Source organism: Nicotiana tabacum, chromosome 23 (assembly GCF_000715075.1).
Source record: "Nicotiana tabacum cultivar K326 chromosome 23, ASM71507v2, whole genome shotgun sequence".
Taxonomy (NCBI): domain Eukaryota; kingdom Viridiplantae; phylum Streptophyta; class Magnoliopsida; order Solanales; family Solanaceae; genus Nicotiana; species Nicotiana tabacum.
The window spans coordinates 71,088,535-71,112,546 of record NC_134102.1 but is presented as its reverse complement, the minus strand read 5'-3'; the positions used below and the strand labels follow the sequence as shown (position 1 = coordinate 71,112,546).

General features: G+C 35.9%; 3 protein-coding genes across 6 annotated transcripts; 2 read left to right on the top strand and 1 right to left on the bottom strand.

Moving 5' to 3' along the window:
- Positions 1-4,627: 4,627 nt before the first annotated feature.
- On the top strand, positions 4,628-11,343 carry LOC107765357 (protein CYCLOPS-like). 3 transcript variants are annotated; one of them, XR_001643417.2, is made up of 11 exons: positions 4,628-5,220; positions 6,089-6,144; positions 6,531-6,668; positions 6,962-7,010; positions 7,082-7,134; positions 7,540-8,228; positions 8,478-8,521; positions 8,627-8,681; positions 8,976-9,053; positions 9,580-9,628; positions 10,021-10,104. XR_001643417.2 is itself a non-coding variant. In XM_016583996.2 (11 exons), exons 1-11 carry the CDS (start codon positions 5,026-5,028, stop codon positions 11,058-11,060), a joined length of 1,614 nt encoding a protein of 537 aa, XP_016439482.1. In that variant the 5' UTR covers positions 4,630-5,025; the 3' UTR covers positions 11,061-11,343. The 3 variants fall into 3 exon arrangements, 2 of the variants coding, with proteins under 2 accessions (XP_016439482.1, XP_016439483.1); XM_016583996.2 differs by lacking the exon at positions 8,976-9,053 and adding an exon at positions 10,904-11,343 and having other exon boundaries at positions 4,630-5,220; positions 10,021-10,149; XM_016583997.2 differs by lacking the exon at positions 8,976-9,053 and adding an exon at positions 10,888-11,343 and having other exon boundaries at positions 4,633-5,220; positions 10,021-10,149.
- A 937-nt stretch (positions 11,344-12,280) lies between these two features.
- Positions 12,281-21,079, bottom strand: LOC107765356 (uncharacterized). Of its 2 annotated transcripts, none has more exons than XM_016583995.2 (5): positions 20,582-21,079; positions 16,736-16,866; positions 15,415-15,537; positions 14,609-14,736; positions 12,281-13,770 (listed from the first exon to the last, which is right to left on the bottom strand). In XM_016583995.2, the coding sequence occupies exons 1-5, from the start codon at positions 20,793-20,795 to the stop codon at positions 13,719-13,721; spliced, it is 648 nt and encodes a 215-aa protein (XP_016439481.2). In that variant the 5' UTR covers positions 20,796-21,079; the 3' UTR covers positions 12,281-13,718. The 2 variants fall into 2 exon arrangements, with proteins under 2 accessions (XP_016439481.2, XP_016439480.2); XM_016583994.2 differs by having other exon boundaries at positions 12,281-12,792.
- Positions 21,080-22,300: 1,221 nt separating this feature from the next.
- LOC107765361 (cyclin-B2-4-like) lies at positions 22,301-22,861 on the top strand. Its single transcript, XM_075245678.1, has 3 exons — positions 22,301-22,383; positions 22,470-22,518; positions 22,587-22,861. The coding sequence occupies exons 1-3, from the start codon at positions 22,301-22,303 to the stop codon at positions 22,797-22,799; spliced, it is 345 nt and encodes a 114-aa protein (XP_075101779.1). The 3' UTR covers positions 22,800-22,861.
- The last annotated feature ends 1,151 nt before the right edge of the window (positions 22,862-24,012 follow it).

Below are 24,012 nucleotides of genomic sequence, written 5' to 3'. Positions count from 1 at the left end.
TGAATTCGTGCAAAGTAAACAACAATCTATGTCGCAAAAAAAAAAAAGAAAAGAAAGAAGCCTATGCGAGTGTACACTTAAAAACATGGCTACATAGGTGCAATGTAGTGTGCCGCTTGTACTTTTGTGCAAAGGAATTTTTACATTCATATACACTATTTGAAATTTTATTATTAAAAATATTAGTTAATTATCCGACCTAAACAAGTTTTGTTTACAAAATATATATATTCCACCTTAAAAGATTCTCAATCCATTATTAGTGCCTTCAATCAAGGGATTTAGTTATACATTTTTCCTTTTTTCTCTCCTCTTTCTCCTTTTCTCTCCAGATCTTCCACCCTTGTAGCAATTTAGTGACCAAGTTAGTGGACAACTCTTTCATCTGGTTGATCACGTAACCATGTCTTAATAGTATTTACAATTTTGTGCTATTTCTTCTAATCCTTTTTCTTCTCTTTTTAACCCTTCAGTTTTACGTTGGAACTTAGTAAGAATTCCTCTATAATTAACAGGAAGATTAGGTTAATATTTGGGGACAACTTTTTACAAGTTCTTTTTATTAGGATTCAGGATAAAACCAAAATTCTAATTTAAATCCTTAAAAGAGAATCAGACTCGATTTCATGTCCATCAAGTCTATTTAATTATTATCCAATTAAGAACTTGTTGAAGTTGCTATTCAAAATACAAAATCAGAAGGACACCCATTTTCAAAGAATTATATCCTATGCTTTTCACTTTCTTTAGGTAGGAGTAATAATTAATAGGACAGCCCTAGTTGGATAGAATATATCTGGAGGGCATTATTCTACAAATCATACTCAACAATGGTGTAACGACCCGAACGATCATTTTGAGTATTACAATCTCGTTTCCCCATTTACTTCTCAAATTATACTTTACAGTTGTTGTGAGAATTGCCAGGGGTAATTAGTTCGGGTCCAGTGAAGTTTTGGAATGAATTGGAACACTTAGTTCTAAGGTTTAAAATTTAAGTTAAAATAGTGACCAGATGCGAACTTATGTGTAAACGATCTCAGATTCAAATTTTGATGATTCCAATAGCTCCATATGGTGATTTTGGACTTAGGAGCGTGTCCGAAAAATTATTTGGAGGTCCGTAGTGGAATTTGGCTTAAATTGCCAAAGTTGAATTTTTGGGAAGTTTGCCCGGGGTTTGACTTTTTGATATCGAGGTCGAAATCCGATTCTGGAAATTGGAATAGGTCCGTAATATGAAATGTGACTTGTGCGTAAAATTTAAAGTCATTCCGAATTGATTTGATGTGTTTCGGCACAAGATGTAGAATTTGAAAGTTCAAGTTCGTTGATTTTGAATTGAGGAGTAATTCGTCGTTTTGATATTGTTAGGTGTGATTAGAGACCTCGAGTAGGTCCGTGTTATGTTATGGAACTTGTTGATACAATTGGTTGAGGTTCCGGGGGCCTCGGGTGAATTTCGTATGGTTAACGGATCAAATTTGGACTTAAGGAAATACTGCAACTGCTACTTACTAGTGTGATCGCACATGCGAAGATTTTTATTGTAGGTGTGAAGCCGCATGTGCGCGAGATCAGTCGCAGAAGCGTCCAAGTGTGGAACTGGGCAGTTCTCGTAGGTGCGAGGAATTTGCCGCATCTGCGAGGCCTCAGGTGCGAAGGTGTTGGCGCAAATGCGAACTTGGGCTGGCGCGAGGCGACCGCAGGTGCGAAGGGGAATGCGCATCTGCGATCCCGCAGATGCGAGAAGGGCGCCGCAGATGCGAGGTTCTAAAAGGTTGGCATTGTCCGCAAGCGCGCAATTTGTTCCGTAAATGCGGATGTGCCGGTGCGAGCCTAGGCACCGCAGGTGCGGAAATGCCTGTGTAGTGTTTAAAACGAGGGTTCCGAGATATTTTCTCATTCTGGACATTTTGGAGCTCGGTTTGGGCGATTTTGGAGAGAAAATTTTTCACACAACTTGGGATAAGTGTTCTTAACTCCCTTGTGATTATATTCCATGAATTAATCTTCATTTTTTGTGTAAGATTATTGAATCTTCAAGAGAAATAGAAGGAAATTTCTATAATGTCACAAAATAAAATTTTCAAGTTTGAATACCGATTTGGAGTCGGATTTGAGTGAAATTAGTATGGTTGAACTTGTAATTGGATGGGTTATCGTATTTTGTGAGTTTCGTCAGATTTCGAGACGTGGGCCCCACGGGTAATTTTTGGGGCGTAATTTCGGATTTTTTGAAAAATATTAGTATTTTGATATGGAATTAATTCCTATAATTTTGTGGGCTGAATCAAATTAATTGTTACTAGATTCAAGCCGTTTGGAAGTTGATAAGCGCAGAATGGAATTTCTCGAGCATTGCTTAGCTTGCTCGATATTGGATTTGGCATGTTCGAGGTAAGTAACTCTTCTAATCTTGGAGTTGAGGGTATGAATCGTGAATATATATATTTTGTGAATTGTTGGGAGGTGACGCACATGCTAGGTGACGGGCGTGTGGGCGTGCACTATAGAAATTATGACATAATTATTTCTGTGGAATTTTGTAGTTAAATGATCTTGGCATTTTTCATGTGTTTTATGAGTTAGAGAAATTAAGCTGAAATGCATATTAAAAATCATGATTGAGGCTATGCGCCAGTATTATTGGGACTCACAGATTTAATGCGTAAAATGCGTAAAATGTACATAATTGATAATTGGGTATATAATATGTAATTATATTAAAATTTGAATAGAGAGGGTAATAAAGATTGAAGTAGTGTATAAGAATGTAAAAATTCCTTATGAAAATCTCTCTTTATTATATGGATCATTATAAAAAAAGTCCATGCGAGTGTACACTTAAAAACATGGCTACATAGGTGCAATGTAGTGTGCGGCTTTTACTTTTGTGCAAATCTCTCTTTGTTATATGGATCATTATAACTCATAATCTTTCTTGAAGGATTACTACTTGTGCATTTTCATTTTGATAAACGCATGTGCTTGAACTAATCACACCACTTGGGAAGGAAAATGAGGGCCTTCTCACCAATTACGAGGGGTGCTAGTCCATTGAAAATGATGATATAATGCTAATTGCAACCTCAATTCATTGCTCTGATCGAAATATTCTATTTTTTATGATTCTGCATGCGCTTATAAGGTAGACATTGATCGAATTCATTGTTATATTTTTCTTAGGTGGTATATATAGTACACTATTATTCATATATTATATATGTACCAGTTATTTTTAATTTAATCAATTGAATGAAGGGCTATTTAGGTTAATTAAGGAAAGGAAAGGAGCTAGGGAGAGGAGCCAAATCCGGAGAGGAGAGTCCATCCATTTCATTTCCTTCCTTTTCTTGCGTTGAGAAAAAGTTAAAAGGGTAAAGCCACTGTGTGGCTTAATTAACTTATTATGAAATGAAACAGCCAGCAGGGGGCCATTATAATTAAGTCATTTTCATGGCTTTCATCATTCCCTACGTCCTTTAATAACTGAGTCTGAAACCCATTAATCTATTCATATTTTGCTCTTTTCCCTTTTCCATTAAAATGTATTGTTTACACAGTCAGTCTCTTGACCGTCTTCCCACATAATTAATTTCGTCGCAAATTTAGGCACATACACTATATTTTCCCATCTTAAACATAAACGCACCAACGGGGTAAAGAGTTACACTAGTAATGTATATTAACTTGTTATAGTAAATAACTTGTCGTATTTATTGACTTCATTTTTTGTATATCATTATCTGTTGTTATTTTTTAGGTGATCTAATAGTGTTGAAATTATACATTGTAAGTATATAAAAGTTAAAACTCTATTTTTTTTCTCTCAATCCCTCTGGACCATGTGTATCCTTGTATCTTCTTCATGCATATGCAATTATGCATGCAGGCCTGAAAATAAAATCATTGTAAAAACCTTTAACAAACTTCTTAAACCCTTTTCTTGAAAATGGGCAAACTGAGAGGAATTTGATATCAGAACAGTTAATATATAGGAGTAGTATTTAGTTCTTGTCATATGATTGAATTCTTGATCATCAAAGGATTAAATTCTACTACTAGTCGTTTATAAAATGTGCTACATGTTTTATACACTTATTCTTTGTCCATAACAAGGGCTCATTAATTGTCACCACATATATATATATATATATAGTTTCATCCTAATTATTAAACACAATTAACAGTACGTATGTTTTGATTGTTGTTTTTTCATCGTTTCATAATGTAATGTTTTAAACTATATTGTATTGTGTTGTTGAAACATTAATGTCAGAATAGACTTCACTTTTTTTTTGGTTATCATTTACAATTTTTTTTTATTGAAAACTGGCAATTTTGTCCTTAAATGATTATCTAGCTAGAAAAAAAAGAAGGAATGAAGGTTACTTGAGATACTTCCTTTTCTGTTCATTTTTTACTTTAGTTTCACTAATTGACAGGTACAAATTAGCCTAGGAAAAAGTTGTTGTTTTCACACGGGAAAGAAGACAAGTATAAGGTGGACTGGAATCTAATCAAATTGGATATTTGTTAATTCCATCAAAATTAATTTTTTAATAAAGCCAACTATACGTTTGTCAATTAATTTTACTGACTCAGAAAGAAAGAGATGAGCTTAAATGTGACGTTTGATGTTTCTATTATACACCAAATTCCTTTCTTTTTTAGCTACAAATTAAAGTTGTTAAATGTTTTAGTCCTAACATCTTTCCACTGCTACAAAAATTTGATCATTCTGCAGCATATATATCTATATCTATTACTTGAGTAAAAAAAAGAAAACAATATTAATTGTCCTTGTGATGAATCTGATATGTGAGTTGAGTTAAATAGGTTAGAATTTTCATGATTTGAATTTAAAATTTTGAGCTTCTCTGAGTGAATTTGTACATCAAAAGAGTAGCTGGTTCAGACACTCACTCAGACTATATCTTCATTTCGGCAGACCTGAGTTTCTCTCTTTCGTTTGCTTGTGTATCAAGAAAGAAATTGAGAGAAGAGAAAGGATAGGAATTAATGGAAATGGAGGGAAGAGGATATTCAGATTTGTGTAGAAATACAAGCGAAGAAGAATTGTTCATAAGAAATATGATGGAGAACTCAGTAGGAGTGCCTGCGCCTACAATGGAGATGTTGGGTTTTAGAAACATCTCTCATTCCCTTCGCACTGATAGTGAGGAACTCTTCAAAATCTGGCTCACCACTGCAGAGGCAAGCAATTATGTTAAGACTTTGCATCTTACATTCTCAAATCTGCTATATTGTTAAGAATACCTATTAATTTGCATATATATAAATGAATTCCATTCTTCTCATCATGTTATCAATCCGTGGCGGACCCAGGATTTTGTACAAGCGGGTTCAATCTTAGAAGTACATAACTTTAGTCGTAAAATAGTAGTTTTCAAGCGGTTCAAATAAAATATTTATACAAAATTTACGTAGCTTTAATCCTAATTTATACATATACACAATATTATTTTTTGATGACTTGCCACGACGTGCGTCCGCCACTGCTATCAATCATCTCTTGAACTATGTGTATCCTTATTTCTTCAGACGGACTCACAACCAAAGTAGAAAAAGAAAGATCCAGTTATGTCATAAACTTCACTTTTGCTCTCTCTATATCGATCCTTGTGAATTTATAGACGAGTTGTTAAAAGTGTCCCATTTGATGTGTTGATCAAATGAGAAAGCTACTGGCATCTCACAATTGATGGATATGCATTCTTCAATCATACTAAATGCTTCTCCTACATTATATCACATTCCTCATAATTTTAAGCAGTCATTGAACGAAAGAGATAACTTAGAGAGTTTTGAAGTAGAGGCATGTATTCCTGGCTTCTCTTTCATGGATTCATATTGCCAAGGAAGAGGCAACCAGTAGGCGATGCATAACTGTCATTGTATCTCTACTTTTCTTGCTCTACTATTGTTGGTTAAACACTATATATAGTTAAAAGAGTTAGGGACTAGTCCTTACATGTCCTGATTTAGAGGTCAAAGACATGTATTTACATTTGCCTGCTTGCTCTTTTGTAAATCGGCTGATTCACTACCGTTTGCTTCTTAGAATAATGGCAGTGATTCTACAACGATGGCTCACCGAGCTCGACAAGGATCACGAAGGTTAGTTTGTTTGGAATGATTCATTACAGGTGCCAATTAGTAGCATAACCTTGTAATGCAATGTACAGGATGCCAATTATGTATTTTTACATTATTATTTCTGTCTCTTCATCTTTTTGAGTGTAATATAGTTATTTATGATTAGTAGGTTCAGATCATCTCCTCCTGTTATGTAGAGGAAGTTGAATTCTCACTATAGCTATGATTTATTTTTCACTTATCACTCTAACTTGCAAGTCCAATTCGACGTGGAAGTGGATATGATAACTTATGCCATTGAAAAGTTATATTATTTTTTCAGCTTTTATGACTATTCTAAATGTCTGTAGCTTGAACAAATTTTGATGATTTCAGAAGTGGTTACATTCTTTAGTTTTAAAATGCAGGATCTCAGGTGAACTTGCTGGTCTATCAAATCAGCAGTATGCGGGAATTCAGAAAAGAAAAGTGACTGACTCTCTGCAGCCACATAATGCATCTAGTGCCAATGAATCATCTAGCAGCCTTAACCAACATTCAAGCAGGTGATCTACCTTTTCCTCCTGTAGGGCTGTATGATTTAATTAAGATCTGTGTTAGTAAATGCCAAATTAAAATCCAAAATAGAAAAAGAAGTCCATTTTCTGGGGCTATTGCAATTTTTTTTATTGCTGCCTTAGGCTTACTCATTTGGTTTTCAACTTCCCATTATTTGTGGGTTATCTGGCTTGAGGTTATTGCTCAACCAATCTAGATATTTCATGCAATTTTCTCATGTTATTAGTGATTCTGAAATTTTTTGGGGGTAATAACCAATTTTGGCTTTATTTGTCTTCAGGAATATCACAGATACGGAAATGCAAGCTAGTAATCTCTTTTTAGCCAAGGTTTGTTCAATAATTGCAGATATCAATTTACAGAATTTCTCTTATGATCCTCATACAGAGCTTTCTTGCAGACTTGGTTTCATAGTTCTCAGCCCATGACGAGAAGTCGCTCGTCTGAGTTAAGGTATCCTTCATATTGCATCCTTTATGGCGGTTGGAAGATAATGTCCTTGCTTGCTCTTCTCTAAGGAGCACTATATATCCTTGGAATTAGGCCCTCAAGAATTTTATATTTTCCTATGTAGATTGAGTTTAGGGCTTTCTTGATTTTTGGGAAATTAAGTACAGGCGCTAGCCAACATATACAAACCATATACATTTGCCGGCTATTATTTTGGAGGCCAGCCTAATTAAAGTAATATTTCCCTAGAGTTTATATCTAATTTGAAACGAAGACTTCAAAGTACAAGAAATCACTAAAAAACTATTGGAGACTCTTTTTCCCCATCAATGTATTCCATATTGTTATTGCTGGATGCTGATCATTTCTTGCGATAATATACCTGGTTGTTGCATGAAATTTCTGTAGGAGGAGGTATGCAGCCATGCAAAACTCGCAGTCTTCTCTAGCTCGTGAATCCCTGCATAATATACCTGGAAATGCTGTTAACTTTAAAGAAGTTTGTGATCCCACCGTGTTCACTGACATGTCAATGTGTGAACTTACCAGTCAACCCGATACTTTTATATCTCCATCAAATTCATCCTCATCTACTTTTGAAACTCAGCAAGTGGATGGTGCAGATAATATTTCATCTGTCGTAAGCATGCTAAAGGGTACTTTAGAGCGGAAGAAATTAACAAACTTTCACACTGCTAGGGAAGCCATTGAGGAGAATATGCTAGGGTGTTATGGTAATCAAGACAACTTTGGCATGAATCAACATCCAGGGAATCATATTTCTGAAAATCAAGGGACGTATCAGGATGCATCCATTGTTCAAGTCAGAGATACAGGGATTCTACAAATGGTTCAGGGGTCGTTAGATGTCGTCTTAGAAGGTATTATGGCTCCCTCAAAGTCAAACCCAATCCAGATGTGCGTGGTGTCACAGGAACCTTCCCAAAGTGAATCCTCTGTTGCTGCGCCAATAATTTCAACCGGTTTTGATGCATGTGATGGTCTAAGCAATGCAAGTCATGCTTTAAATGTGTACGAAGGCTCTAGAAATCAAGTTGGATATGCAAGGAGCTTAGAAAATGGTTCAACTGCCAGAGGTGAATATGACGTACATCAGCTGTCTGTATTGAATTATCTGTGCTGTTCTCTATTTGTATGGTGCGCGTCTTAGCGAATTCATGCAAGCAAGGATGTCTTCAAACTGAGAGATGATACTTATTTTTTCAAACTAAGAAATGATACATCTGAAACTCTGGATTTTGCATAGTGCACTTATTTAGATGGTTGTTTCTCCAAACTTTTTGAGCATAGGTTTGTTAACATATTCATTTACTGTTCAAGTGCAGATCTTAGAGAACGAATATATGATAACGTGAAGGACAACCAGAAGGTATTCTCTACCTCCTATGTCCTTGGGATTGGAAACAATATTACCCAATATTCAACTTAGAATAGTTTGATGGTTAGCTGATGATAATTTCTCCAATTTGTTCAGACACCGCAGAAAGAAGGTTTAGTTCGAAATGGATCTTTGACATCGGTTCAGTCAGGTAACTGAGGCATTTAACTACAGTGGATAAATATCACATCTTTGCATTTTCACTTTCATATCTATTTAAATTATAAATGTAACAATGCTGATCATGTTTCTTCAAACAACATGGTGGCATGCCGATTGCTTCCTATTGCATTCTTGCTGACTCTCTCTCTCCCTATCCCCCTGTCAGGTTCGTATTAAGTATTCCTATCCTGAAATTACAAAGTAGTTTAGGTTAGATCACTTGTTAGGTGAAAGCAACAAAGCAAGGAGCATATCCGAAGAACTTACAGAATATATTTAACAGGTCGGCACTGCAATACTGCCAAAATTGGCTCATATTAAAGGAATCATGCAATCAAAGGAGTGAAACTGGAAAAATACAGTAAGAATAATTTTTTAAAATACTTCTTGGTGCTAAAAGGCTTTAAGAGAGCTTACAAGTAAAATGTGATTTGCAACACTTGTAATGGTTGGCCCACTTATGGGCATATGATAAAGAGTTTTAGGCACCAAAGGCACTTTCTCATGAGAGTTCTGTTCATCTTCAGAAGGTATTCCTCTAATGGTTCTTTCTTGCTCTGGGAAAGGTCCATGCTTACCACGAGACAGAAACTGTCTTATTTAATGGAAAAATTGAGGTGCAGTGTCAACTCAGATTCTTGTTAATATCTTGAGTAGCCCAACAGTGCTAGTAATCTATTTTCAAACCCCTTGCGTGAACGCGGAATGCCTTGTGCACCGGGCTGCTCTTTTTATGTTGAGGTTTATGCTCCAAAGTTTTCTCTGCAATTCTATTAGATAAAAAAATTATGGCTTAATCGTACACAGATGTTATATTACATGAAATGCATGCTGTTACTTAATTGCTTTTCATGCCGTTCGCTTCTAACCAGCATCAACCAATGCAGCGGAAAATGGAGATCCTACAAAGAAGCGAAGGGTGGAGCGGTCTCGGAAGTATGTAGAACTATTCTCAGAACTTGTGTGAATCTTATTTTACTACATATCATTTTAGTGATCATTAGTCTTTCTATTGGTTGGTAAAACTATTGGATGTAGACACTAATTGTGTTCTGCCTACGCATGTGGCTTCCACCCTTTATTTTCCTGTGTAATGATTTGATAGCAGAAATCAAAATAAGTTTTTGAAAAGTATAGGAGTTCATTGATGTTCTGTAAGGCCTCGACTAGGTGATATTATTGCTTATAATCTAAATGGAAAACAACACATGCATGCATGCTTTTCGTTGCAAAGGTTATGCACATTATTCTGATGCTATAACTTGATGGTCTATTCATATGCTTGAAAACTACTTGCTACCCTCATATTGGTCTCGATGTTGATGCAGAATGGCAGAAGCCAAAGAGAGAAATTTAACACCAGCAATTCCTTCAGATATGCAATCCCTTTTGAAGCGCTGTGAGAATCTGGAGAAGGAAGTCCGTTCACTTAAACTTAATTTGGCGTTTATGAATAGGTACGTTCAAACATAAAGCTGCAAAATTTTGTGGTTCAACTTCTGTTTTGTGGAAGAAACAAATTTCACTTACTGATAATATCTATCCATGTTTCCAAGCATGTTTAATATAAGCTATCAATTACGTGAAACAATTTCGAGATTGCTGTGATTTTGCAAACATGCAAGGATCACTCGATACTATAGACCTGGAATAGGAAACTAATGCTTTCTCCATTGATAAGTCAGTTAGTTACACTGTATGATTTCAAAACCAAGTTTTTGAAGTTGGAAGGGAGCGAAAAGCGATCATCCTAGTTTTAGTATTAACTTTTTGCATACTTTCCATTTGTTGTGGAAACCAGGTAACAATTGAGCATGTCATGAGGTTTATCATGCATCAGATTTGAACCATGAAAGGTTGACTGGTATAACCACTCCACTGGTTTTACCAATTGGAAACAATTTTCTTCTGTAAATATGCAGAAGTTTCTCAACTCAAAGCCCATGTCTCAGGCTTGTTATCTTAGGTGGTTTAATAAAATCCCCGACTCCATAAGTATGTGGCAAAAAAGAAGCAAACAGGAAATGAGCTCAGTAGTGTACCTAGAAATGAAGTACAATGAGATCCTGCTTGAATGCATTTTTTTGCTGTTGTCTAATCAAAGATGTAGTTTTGTTGGATTTTTACATCATCTTAGCATTATTAGTACTATGCAATGAAAGCAATCTTTGATAATCAGAGTTTTCTAATGACAGAAAGGATTCTGAACAGACTACGCAAATTGAAGAGCTGCAGAAGCAGAACGAGGACTTGGTCAAAGAAAAAGAGCGCCTTCTTGGAGAAATTGAGAGGATCATTTCAGAATCTGGAAAGTTTTAGATTAGATTCTTCCACCTCTACTGCCAAGGTTACGAGTGTTGTTTTTTAACAGCTCCAATTCCAAATGTGCTTTCTAAGGAAGTTCTATCGGGTTGCTGGAGACCGTTATTCAACTGAATATTATTTCATGTTTTTAGTTTGTATTCCAAATATCAAGTGGTAAGAACATTTAAAGTGACAGAAATCTAGATTGCGATGAACTTGAACATTTTGTGAGTACATTGTAGGACGCCTATCTATTGTGGAGCTTTAAAATGTTTTCTTTATTTCCTTCTTTTCTGCTACTGTATCTTTTGAAAATTGAATTTTCTATCAGTATTTCATGTTTTTTCTTTCTTTTAACAATAAAATCACTAATTATCCTTCTTTCCTCCTAATTGATGATGTTGTCTAACTCTATAGTATTAGTAAATTAAATAAATACATTAGCGTCTCTGCATTAGTATTAGTACGCCTGTTTTTGGGGAAGAAGAAAGTACCGGATTAAGTAGGCAATCTTAGGACAATTCTTTTTCTTCATTAGGGCTTTTAGCCCCGAGTCGATCGAGGGCATTTCACTCCTAGCCCAGAAGGGAAGTTGTTAGATGTCTCTCTCCGGAGTCGCTCCTCTATCTTTCGTGAAAGGGAATGTTCTTCAGGAATTGCAGCAACGCTGTGGAAGAACAAACCAAATAGCAACCAGAATATGGCTAGTGCAATCACTTGAATAACAGAATTAAAGTTACTGTTCTATCTTGTTTGAGCATCTAAACCAGGCAGAATCAATAAAAAGCCAAAGAAAATCTAGGGGCCTGTAGAATTCAATGAACAGCAAACTTGGTGAAGCAAAAGATGCAAAGCTCTAGCACAGAAAAAACGATTCAGTACAGCCATAACTATTACTTTAACAAGTATCACAACTGACAATATGCTTATACTTATGCTCCAGGGCTTTGGTCTACTAGTAAGAGCCCAACACGTGATGTGAGTTAAGACGCGTGTCATCCTGCCACAAACCCACAAACAAAAGCTTAGTGTTTGAGTAGAGAACCGGGCCCATTATCCACCTAGTTCCGAACCATAAATCAATTGGTCTGCATGGATTTCTCGGTCATTAAAAAAAAGAATATGCTGATACTTCCTAGTAAAAGGCATCAAGGTGGGTAGCTAAGCTACAAGCTTCCTAGTTAACCTGATCCCACCGTAACCAACCAGATTCAGGTTTTATCGGTTCTGAAGAGCAAAATCTCGAATGGCAAGGATGAATAGGGTCACCTGAGAACTACAGTATTGGCTTCATTCAAGCGTGCACTATATATTGCTCGGGGATAACTTTTTACAAGTATTTATTCCTGCAGTTTGTTCTGTACACAAGGAATTACAATACAACAATATGATAGGAACACTATGTGAAAATTGTGTCTACTGGTACAAGGATATTACATTTTGAACTGCCGATCGACCTGCTCCTGCACTTCTACAAAAATGAGTGCTACATATAGTGAACTGCAATTTCAGGGAGGCCGATCCTTCTGAAATATTGAACGGCCAACCAACTAGTAAATGACACATAAGCTAGCAGGAAACAAACTCTCTTTAACCGGACTTTATTGAGAGACAGAGTAAGCCTTCTTGTCACAGAAAGTTGATAGATGCGAGAAATCAACCTTTGTAAGAGTGTGAAAAAAACTATTGATATCATGGAAGTACAGAAACCAGCAATAACTCCAGCTACAGCTTCCCATCTCCAGTGCCAGGCTGAAGTCCCGCTAACATACCAAGACTTTAATATCCTCATGAACCTGCCACAATAATATCCAATTAAGACAAATGAATAAGGCTAGCAATAGAAAATCAAAACTATTAATGCTAGTGAGTATGACCTTCATACTGTTTGATCTTAATTTTTCACAAACCTATAGGGTGTAGAAAGAAACATGGAAACCGTAACTCCTAGCAAACTGACAACCAGGACTCAAGGAATCGTATTTATTCTTGGCTGGCTACTAGAATATATAAGCTAATATTTCAGTCCTGACCAATTTAAAGTAATGTCAGATGCATAGTTAGCTTTAGCAAGCTAACAGAGACCAATTTCTAAGCTAATATATCAAATTCCAGTTTCAGGTAAGTCAGATGCAGAGTTACTGTTTCTAAGCTAACTCCATACTTTGAGCTTATTCATGTTCAGTTCAAATTACCAGTGTAGAGAATGTCACCTCTAAACCAGTTCCGTGCCTCAATCCCAAACTAAGGTAAGTTTAATCTCAAAAAGGAGTTCGAGGAAACCATTTCATCCAGGAAATGCAAAGAGTTCGACACCGAGCTATTGCAGCAAGTTCAGTATCTAAGTAGAGAAGTTAGAAGGACGGGCCCATTATCCCCAAGTTTCAAAGCTGAAACAACGGATAATAAAAGAACAGTGCATAAATAATAAGGCAACAGAATTGAAGTAGCAAGCAAGACTATTTTATAACTTGGTGCTTGGGGAGGTGCTTGATGATGGATGAGATTCCGTAAAGGGCCGTTTGGTAGACGGATCAAAGTCCATTTTTCTCAGACAAACCCGATGCCCTTCTCACTGTGATCCCACTGTTCCCTTTTCCTTCTTGTTGCGCTACAATTTCATCTTTTTCCCTTTCTCCACCTCCAATTGAGCTGCAAAACCACGTGATCACCACCTACTTATGGTTCAATTGGTTCGTTGACCATTTCCCTTTCTGTTGATCTACAATCCAGATCTCTCCTTGTCCCTCTGCTCATTCCCTTCCTTTTTTCCCCTGTTAAAGTTCATATTCCAGTTCCTTTTTTAATCTTGTTACCGCAGTATAATTTCAAATTAGGCAAATTTGATGAATGTTGAATGTTCGTATGACTTTGCTTGATAAGTTCAATGATTGAAACTATTTTTTCCTAATTTTTGCATTGAAAATAGTTCAATAAGCCGACCATATTAAAAAATCTTGAAGACGTTACACACAAACATTGAACAGGATTGAATGGCATTAACATTGGAAATCCTATCATGTCCAGTCCTATATACCAAAAGAACTGTGTATAATAAACACAAAGGTATACAATGTTAGGAAGCATGACTAAGATTCAGGAAATGGCACATGCTGACATTTTCCAAACTTCTTTTACTGACCGGAGAGACTAGAGCGCAGTAGGAGGGAGTATCCAGTACCTAACGATGCAGCATAAGTAATGACAGAAAGCAATTATGAAGATAACATCATATCTGGGAAGCAGGATATGCATTATATTTACCACTTATTAGCAGACCAAGCGGGAAACCTCACAATTTACATTAGAAAGATGGGCAGATCGGAGAGACTCAACCAATTAGCTTGATATTATTAGGTTTTGATCCTCAAAAGGAGCAGTATGGGTGGCGCGAACAACGTAAAAGCAGATTAGCAAACGATGTCAAGTTATATTATAACAATAAGAAGATTCCACATCAAGAAAGAAGATCCAGGAGGCAACAGACAAAACTCCAGAAATTTTGAGAACTATTACTTGATTATATTAGCATTTGGGTGAATATTTTAATCACGTCATGAACACATTAAAGAAGAAGGAACAAGAACATTTTGCTCAAGTAATAATACTCACAAGATTAAATAGCGAATAAACATCTCAATAGTTGATGGATCTTTTGCTTGGCAATCAAAAAAGCCATCTTCATATATGTGCACTTTAGATATTCCCAATGTGTACCAACACTCATAAGTCTTGTTTACCTGAAAAAAGAAGTGCATGACAGCATGAAGATACTAAGCTTTGAAGGAAAACGAGCGGGAGCAAAGTGATTCTTCTTCTAATGATCATTAATTGGACTGTATGCTTCACATAATGCATCGGATATCTACCCAGTGAGAAGAAAGCATATATAAACAAACTGAACACAAAACCTCCTAACAATCTAAGATCACTGAGTAGAAACTCTTTGATGTAATAATTGGCACAAACATATAAATCGAAATAAAGACAAAAATTGTTCATGCTGACTAATGGCTTTCCTTTTCAAATAAATACCCCTGCTCAAAATTCCTAGTTCCTGCCACTAATTTTAGAATTCATTGCTTTACATATTATAAAACCAGTTGTTTGACAGGTCTATATTCAGAACTGAAAATAGGGGGCATGCATGGATGCAACACTTAATTCATTTAAAAGGTAACAAGTGAAAATTAAGGTTATCATTCCGCCAGAGTTGAATACACTTGCAGAAGGGAACACCCCAGATATAAATTTAATAGAGAAAGGAATCATGTCATCAACTTTAGGAGTAAGGACCACCACTCCCAGAGTAAATAGGCATAAGAAAAAAGTTATCACGGTTAAGTGGGATAAATTTCATGTTAAGAAGTCTGTTTCTCTTATTACTCAAATAGTGAGCATCTATGTCCAGTATCTACCTTGAATTTATCCTTTGTCAACCATGCAGCAGAGAAGTTTGGTCTACAATCAGATGGAAGGGCCTCATTAGGTGCCTCTGCTAATGCAAGTCGTGCCTGACCTGAATGATCCATGTATTCAACCTGTTATTCAGAAATGCATAAGCAAGCAATTGAGCCGTTTCTGCACAATCAATTTGACCCCCCCCCCCCACAACAAACACACCAAAGAAACCCAAAACTAAAACAAACGAAATATTCAAGAAAAGTGAATAAAAATGACAAGATGCAGCAACTTTCAAAAGTAGTCCATATTCGGTTCAGTATAAACTTTTTTTTTTTGATAAGTCATTCTCCATTGGCATGAAATTAACATGAGCGGATTCATATAGCCGACCCAACTTGTTTGCGATTGAGGCATAGTTGTTATTGTTGTTGTATAAGTCATTCTCCAGGATAAACATGTAAAAATGTATTTTGTTCTTCAGAAATGCATAAGCAAGCAATTCTGGACAGTCAATATCTAGGGAAGTATCTATCGCTCCTTGCCAGGGGGGGGGGGGGGGGGGGGGGAGAAAAGAAGAAGAATACCAAAATTAGAACAAAACAAAACGGTCCACAAAAGTGAAATAAATAAATAACAAGATGCAGCAACTTCGACAAGTAATCCATATTTGGTTCATTCTCCAAAATTAACATGTAAGAATGAATTAGAAAGGCTTTGTAACAAATGCCTTCATCTCATGGCAAGGAATCATACAAAGGTCAGAACCAAGAGATTCATGGATAGCTCCCAGCTGAAAATTTTCCAACTCATTTTTGTCAGGTAATTTTAGCTTCAAATGCATCAAGTCCTGCTGACTAATGGAATGCCAATAAAAGAGAGAGAACGGCACAGAGAAGGGAAGAAATGGATAAATACTTATCCAGAAAAAGGAAGAAAATTATAATTGTCAAGAAATCTAATAACATCACCACTTATATAAAGAAAGTGAAAGTTGGGGTACATTGGGTGAAATTAGAATCTTACATGTAACAAAAACACAATCCAATTCTATTAAAAGCTAAAAGTTACAGAGCCACTTATTATTAGCCTTCCAAAAGAAATAGATATATAATATCATGTTAATCGTACACGAAGTTTCTCTTTTTTTGTCAAAGCAGAATTTTATTACAAAATTATCATGGAGATGCAACTCATTCAACAAGTATACAATGTTCCATTTCAAGAAATTTAACCGCATTAATGGATAATCAGATACTAAGAATTTATCAACATGTACACCAAAAGAACTATAACTGGAAAATAATATCTCAAGGAACAACAAATAGTGGTAGTTACCTTAAATACAGAAGCCCAATAGTAATCATAACGACATCGAAACTTCTTTCTTTCAGAAGGGTAAAGAACATGCTTTGCTTTATAATTCAATAAACCCAGTTCACAGACTTTAGATGACCTAAGATCCACACCTGCAAAGAACAAAAAATAATTGCTTTCGATTGAAACTTAAACTGAGAATTACCTGAATCACATCAAAATTTGGTGAAAGACAGTTAATCAGTACCCAATAAGGAACTGAGATTTTTTTGATTGGTGATAAAGAACCGAGATTTAAACCATTGTCCTTTGGCCAACAAGGATATGGCATTTTGTCATTCTTCCTTGTAACAAAGTTGTAGCAATTTAACAGAAATAGTTGCAAGAAGTATAAAAATTAATGCATTTGGGTATTTCGTCAAGAAAAGAATGCATTAGTGTATTTACTGCTAAATATGCTTTAATCAAATTAGGCATCAATGGAGAAAATTAATCCTTTAGTTTTGTCGAAGTAAGTTGTTAGAATAGGAGGAAATTCATCTCTTACATGGAAACCCTATGGAAAAGCTTCCAGGCTGCGGCTGCAACATGCAATAGGGGTCATTTGGTATGTTGGTCAAAATAAGAAGGATATAATCCCTACTTAGAGGTGATTATGGATGGGATTGCTAGCCATCCATGGGACTCGTATAGTCTATCTATCTGTATGTTAATTCTATATGGAGAGAGAGAGGTGTCACAAAAGTGCTAGCCTCTATAAGGAACTTGTATAATGAGATGCTCATATTTGAAGCAGGTTTCATTTAATTCTTTTCTGGATTTAAGTTATATGCACTAACAGTGTAAATTTTTTTTTTTTTTTTTACCATCTGTAGCTTAGCAGGTTAGTTACAATTTTATCAGGCTACTAATTAATGTTTATTGTAGAGATTTACTATTACCTTATAAGATTGCAAATAATGTTTACACCGTCAGTGCACCAAAGTTAAACTCCTCCATTATAACTAAAGTTAAAGCTAATGACCAATAAAGACATGCTGACCCGTATCATACTTCCTTATAGTTTTAATAAATGGCGTGTGTTCTTTCCCTGAGAAGAAACAGTCCGAATGCCATATGCAACAGAAACCATGGTAGCCACTTCACAGTCTCATGACACCACATCATACATATTGCATAACCTCCACCAGTTAGAAGGCTAGAAATCACCAGTCCAACCATTAAGTGTCAGCCAATTGTTGAACTAAGATACTCGAAGTACCTTGTATCCAAATGCTTTTCCCTCTTGAACCCATGATTAATACACAAACATGAAATCAAACTTTGTACATATTCAGAACCCATAAGAAAAAGAAAAAAAAGCAATGTACATTACTAGCAATGGGAGACAGAAACTTGTCATAGCAGCAGAAGATAGAGAAGACTCTGGATAAATTTTCCTACAAACTTTGCTCTAAAGTCTCAACCATATCACTTTGAAAGAATATGCTACTCTTAGAATGGCCTAAAAGACATTAATCAAAAAATACATAAGGAATGGTACTACTACCTTTCCTTTTCGCAAGTAAATGGTACTAGTATAACTTCCAATTTCCTTTAGCATTTCCCAATAACTAATTTTACTCAGAATCAAGAACATACAAACTCAAGTTAATAATTTGACTCGTTTGGTTCCAGGAAAGTTTTTGAGCCATATGATGCTAACCACAGCAAGGTTGACCCGAACAAAACATTAAATCAAAGTATTAGTAGTGTTACACCAAAGTTGTCGTCGTCTTTTTTTAAATGGTAATTGTATTATAGAAGTGTAGCGTCACACAAAGATTGTGCATCCAGATTACTTCCCAAAACGAAAAAAGAGAAACCCCGACTATCTATCTAGTGATTCTATGAACTGTAATAGGGACTCCTCTTCACTTATCCAAGGAAAATAAGAATATTAGGACTCCTCTTCATATACAAATTCTAGTTTACACCAAAAAAAAATTCAAAATATGCTGTCAGATCTTATCTTCAGTGTACTGCTTGTTTTCCTTCAAAAACTCATATTTTCCTTTCTCTCCAAGTTGTCGTCATCTTTAAGAGTCAGCAAACTATTTAAACCATATTTTCGACAAAGTTTTTAGATACCCACAATTTCCTAGCAATCAAACAACAACACAAGTGTATGCCGCATTTAGAAGTTAAGGTCAGCTATTCGAGTCCTCTTTATCCATTACATTCTATTTGGACACCATTCATTCGAATACTCAATAATTCGTCTTTTAGACTGACTGACTAGGGGTTCTTTAAAACTATGGATTCTTGAATCTCACATATTCCTACACTTATAAAGATTTCTAAATTCTAACCAGACAAAAAAAAAATGGCAAACACTAGCAAACATCAACCTAATGAACGTCTATCAACAACAAAAAACCTTACCAGTGTAATCTCGAATCGTCGGTGTCATTTATATGGATCCTTTTTCATTGTGCTCTGCTAATTGCTAAATCCACATAAGTTTAAAAAATTGTATCTATTTTGAAACAACTTTCCTTCATTCGGATATCAATGTATCCCATCTATTTTTAACACATTCAATCTTCATAGTGTTGCACCTATGCCCAAGCATTAGTAGATTTTACATAAGACATGAAAAAACTATGTCAGGGACCTTATCTCATTCTATACTTTGTATGTGCAACTTGTACCATCTGCTAGAGTAATAATTTCTAATCTTGTTTACTCTTGTATTCATCCATGTTAATATCCATACTTTCACAATGCTAGTCTTGAGGATATTTTGGGTCTTAAAGGTCTGACATTCACTTCCATATAACTTTGCTAGTCTCAAAAACATTCCATAGGGAGCCTTTCACTTTGGTAGTATCTTTTTAATGCATTGAACTCTTGTGACATCCTCCATTTCGACCATCATAACTTAAATTTATGTGTTGCATCTCCATCTATCATGCCAATCTCCTAAAAGATTGAACCAAGATATCTGAATTGCCTGCATATAAACACTTCAATCTTATCTATCTCAATTTAATTTCATTCTTTATGGGACTACTTCTACTTATCTTACAACCCTTGCTCTCAAAAATGCTTCTTTATAATTCGAGATTCTAGTTTATTATGTTGCCAATTTCATCAATTAAGACGAAATCATCTGCAAAAACCATCATGCACCATGGAATCCATCTTGTATATTATTGATTAGCTCATCCATAACTAAGGCATTTTTAGGCAAAACTTAGGTGTAAACCACAGTTATGAAAAGTTCTTCTATATTTCCTTCCACTGCTTTCACACTTATGACTACTCCTTTACATATCCTTTATGGCATTTTTACATTGGATACAAATTTTTTTCTTCTCTAGCACCCACTAAGTGACACTCAATGATAAGCTTTCTCCACATCAATGAATATTATGTAGAAACATTTCCTCCTATCTCTATAAATTTCCATCAATCTTCTCAACAAAAGTTTCTTAGCAACCAAAAACAGTAAAACATACACACACACAGAGAGGAAAGAAAGAAAAAAAAAGGGGGAAATCCAAGCCACAGGAAGCTAACACAGCAACAAGGACTACTCAACCATTTGAGCTCCAATATTTGTTAAGTCTTTCAGGGATCCACAGTTTGTAAGTAAGCACACATACTCAAAAAACAAACCCCTCAAATCAAGCTCAAAAGGGAAATTTTTATCCCTATGATGCTAAAAACTTTTAACTTTCTTTTCAGATAACCACAATTTCTTAGAACCAACGAGCCTCCAAAAGAAAAACCCACAAACAAAATTCTGCAAGAAAAAAGGAATTGACACTCTAAAAGAAAAGCATACCAACAAAATTCAGCAATAAAGGTAATTCAACTTACTGCTAGAGACAATCTTGCATTGAGAGGGAAGAGAAATTGGACTGGAAATGGATAGGTTCCCTAGAAAAACAGCTAAATAAAGCAGCGAAAATGAGAGTGAAAAGAAGGCAAAGAAAAAGAAAAGAATCCCCAATAATCTGCGCAACCGTGTGGGCTCACGAATCTCCTCCTTTCTCTTCCCTTCTATCTCCTCCTGATTCTCTGCCAAATCCATGGGAAAATGAAAAGTTGCGCAGACGGGCAGTTTTGGGAATTACTGTGTGAAGATTGGGAAATTGAGTAGGGTTCCGGCAGCCGGAGATGTCCTCCGGTGATCGGAATATTATATAGGTGTTGGGTTTAGGTTGAAAATGGTGTTTGGGAAGAAGATATTTTTCAAGACTTCTGCCATTTCAGGTTCAGTAGTCAGCGCTGGCGGACTCTCGTGGACATTTTCAACGTGAGGGCTGAGGCTTTAAAATTCACTTTTTGGATTTTTTCTGGTCGAGACACAGTTACCCACCTTAGCTAGGTTTTTGAGTTTTCAAAAAGTAGCTAAAGCTGTTTTATAAATTAAATACAAATTCAATCAAAATATATAATTTATAATATAGTATAACTTTTTTTTATACAGAATTTGCCAAAATATACAACTTATATATGATCTTTATATATTTTTTGTTATACAAAATTCCATCAAACATATATAACTTACATACAATTATATTAGTTGTATATATTTTATAGTATATTATTTGTACACTCAAGCATAAAAAATACATACTTATATAATTTATTATATCTTCCTTTTCTAGTTTGAATCTTAAATTTCAACCAAAATCAGCTCGAATTTTTAGCAAATTACTCAAAAATTAATATATAAACTCTAGGATTTCTCCAATCGTTTGCAACACTCAATCTAAATAAAAACTAATTTTGCAAAACTCAATTTTTAAATTCAAAACTTCAAAATTTTTTAACAGTTATCAGGAATTTTATAGTAAATTTTATGTTTATTATAAAATCTAGAGTGGTTTTAATCTAAAGTACAAGATTGGATCATAGAAGCAAGTAATCAACTTTAATCAAGTTCCTCGAATCGATTGTATAAAAGCCTAAATTGCTCGCCTCCTTCATGCCATTCAATGTTAGTTCCTCTTTTCCTATTGAATTGATTAATAAGGCGAAGGAGCAGTAATTAGGGGTGGGCATAAAATCCGAAAAATCGAATTTCGAATCGAACCGAATTAATTTGGTATTTCGGTTTCGGTTTTTTCAGTATTTTAGTTTATTTCGGTACAGAAATTACGGTATTTCAGTAGTTCGGTACGGTATACGGTATTAGGTTTTTGATATTACCGAAATAGTTTAGTCCAAGCCCAACTTTATTTTTATTTTTTAGCTCAGTAACCTTAAGCCCACACCCCAAAAGTTCAAAACCCCTAATTCCCTAAACCCATACCCTTAGGCTTAGTCGCTTAGAGGCAGACAAGAATTTCAAAAAACCCTTACGACTTTGCTTGGTTGCTGCGGCGGTCGGATTCACGAGTTACGACTCACGACTACAACCTCGGCGACGACGATTTCTCTCCTCGGCGATTGCTTGTTTGCTCATTGTTGACCTTCATTCAGGTTCATAACTTCTCCATTCTTCATTGTTGATCTTCATTCATGCGAGCTATAATTACATTTTTGAGCTATAATAATTTGTAGGCCCAGAATTATTAACTTTTAAAGTTGATGTGGCCTTTTTATGTCGCTCTACTTGAGTCTAATGCTGCTAACAAATTCCCTCCTGTTCCGATTCATCGTCCAATCACAAGGTTTGACTCTATTTCGTGTCCAAAACATTTGTTTACGCCTGATCTCAAATTCCCTTTAAGTGAATGTGGAGTCCTTGACATTTCAGGAAGTTAGCTGCACAAATCGCAAGCAAACAGCAGCAACCTGCAGTCGAGGTACATTTTTATGCGATCTTGGTCTATTTTATGACTGAGCTGCTGTTAATATTGTTGTATTTCCTTAGGTAACAAAGCCACCAGTCCTAGTGGCACCAAATAGAAATGGATCAGAAGACTGCATTATAATCGATGCTGAAGAATACAAGGCCGCTGGCTATTCTTCCGTGCCAATGTTTGTGCAACATAGTGAAGCAATGATGGAGGAAATTGATAGGATGGTAAATTCTGACATGATTTGTATATCTTTGCTTCTGATTGTTTTTGTGGACAACCATTGATGTTGTATTATATTGTTTACCGGAAAAACGGATATAGTTGAATTTATACGCAGTTGCGAAGATATGTGGTACAACTTAATACAGAATGCTAAAAGGATGAATATAGGTTAGAGAAAACGTAATCCAGGCGAATCAATTATGAACATTGAATTTAGGATTTAACAAAATAGAATCAATCTAAGAAACTAGAAAGATCACTCTTCCTTATAGAGGAAAATAATACAGTTTTTGATAGTCTCCGTCTCCAAAAAGATGCCTCTCAAGAATGATAAAACAAGCCCTTTTATAGTGAAAAGGGTTTGGCTCCAAGTATAATAAGATAAACATTCAGTGGGAGACCCATGATAAATCAGTTTTTCCATAATTTCTGCTAAGATTCCCTCTAGTGGGATTATAACGGCTTTTGTCTGCGAGCTCGATCTTGCTTAGAATCCTCAATTTTGGTTCGAGCTTGACTGCGGCTCGAACTCGTGATCTTGGCTCGAGCCCGATCCTGGTTCGAGCCCTCTGATGGATTCCAGGTCGATGTAGGTTGGTTTTTGGATTATCAGCACGATAGATCTACCCGTGCCATGGTTCGACTCTTGTTTGAGTTTGATTATGATATCGATCTCAGCACGGACCGGCCTCTCCGGGCTCTAGGTTAGTTCGTTCCCCCCTTCGGGATCTTACTTCGATACCCCACCCTTCGAACCGTACCGGACATGCCAAGGCTGAAATTCGTTTCGACCGTATACAGATAGTCCCCTCGTTTCTCAGAAAGAAATATGGCGAGAAACGATATGATTTTCAACGGCTCGATCGGATTATATCTTGTCGATTCCATCAAGTTCGACCATGACACATGATAGCTGTCGTGTCAGTTTAGTCTTTCAAGGCATTTAATGCATGTCAGGCGGCGGTCGGCCACTGCTGATAACGAACCACCGTTGCTTTGAACCTATAAATAATTCTCACCTTTATCTTTTACCATTTTAGGATCTTCTAAAATTTCTCAATTTCTTCTTTATACTCTCCAGCCTACCAAGAAAGCTGTGATTTCTTTCCGAAAAGACCCCCCAATTCTACCAAATCTCTATCATTTTCTTCTACTCCTTATTTTTGAATTCAAAAAATGGCGAAAACATCGCAAACCGTTCCTCAGAAAGAGAAAACTTCATCTTCACATTGTGCCGCCGATGAGACACCGACGGAGCCATGGCCAGAGGAGTGT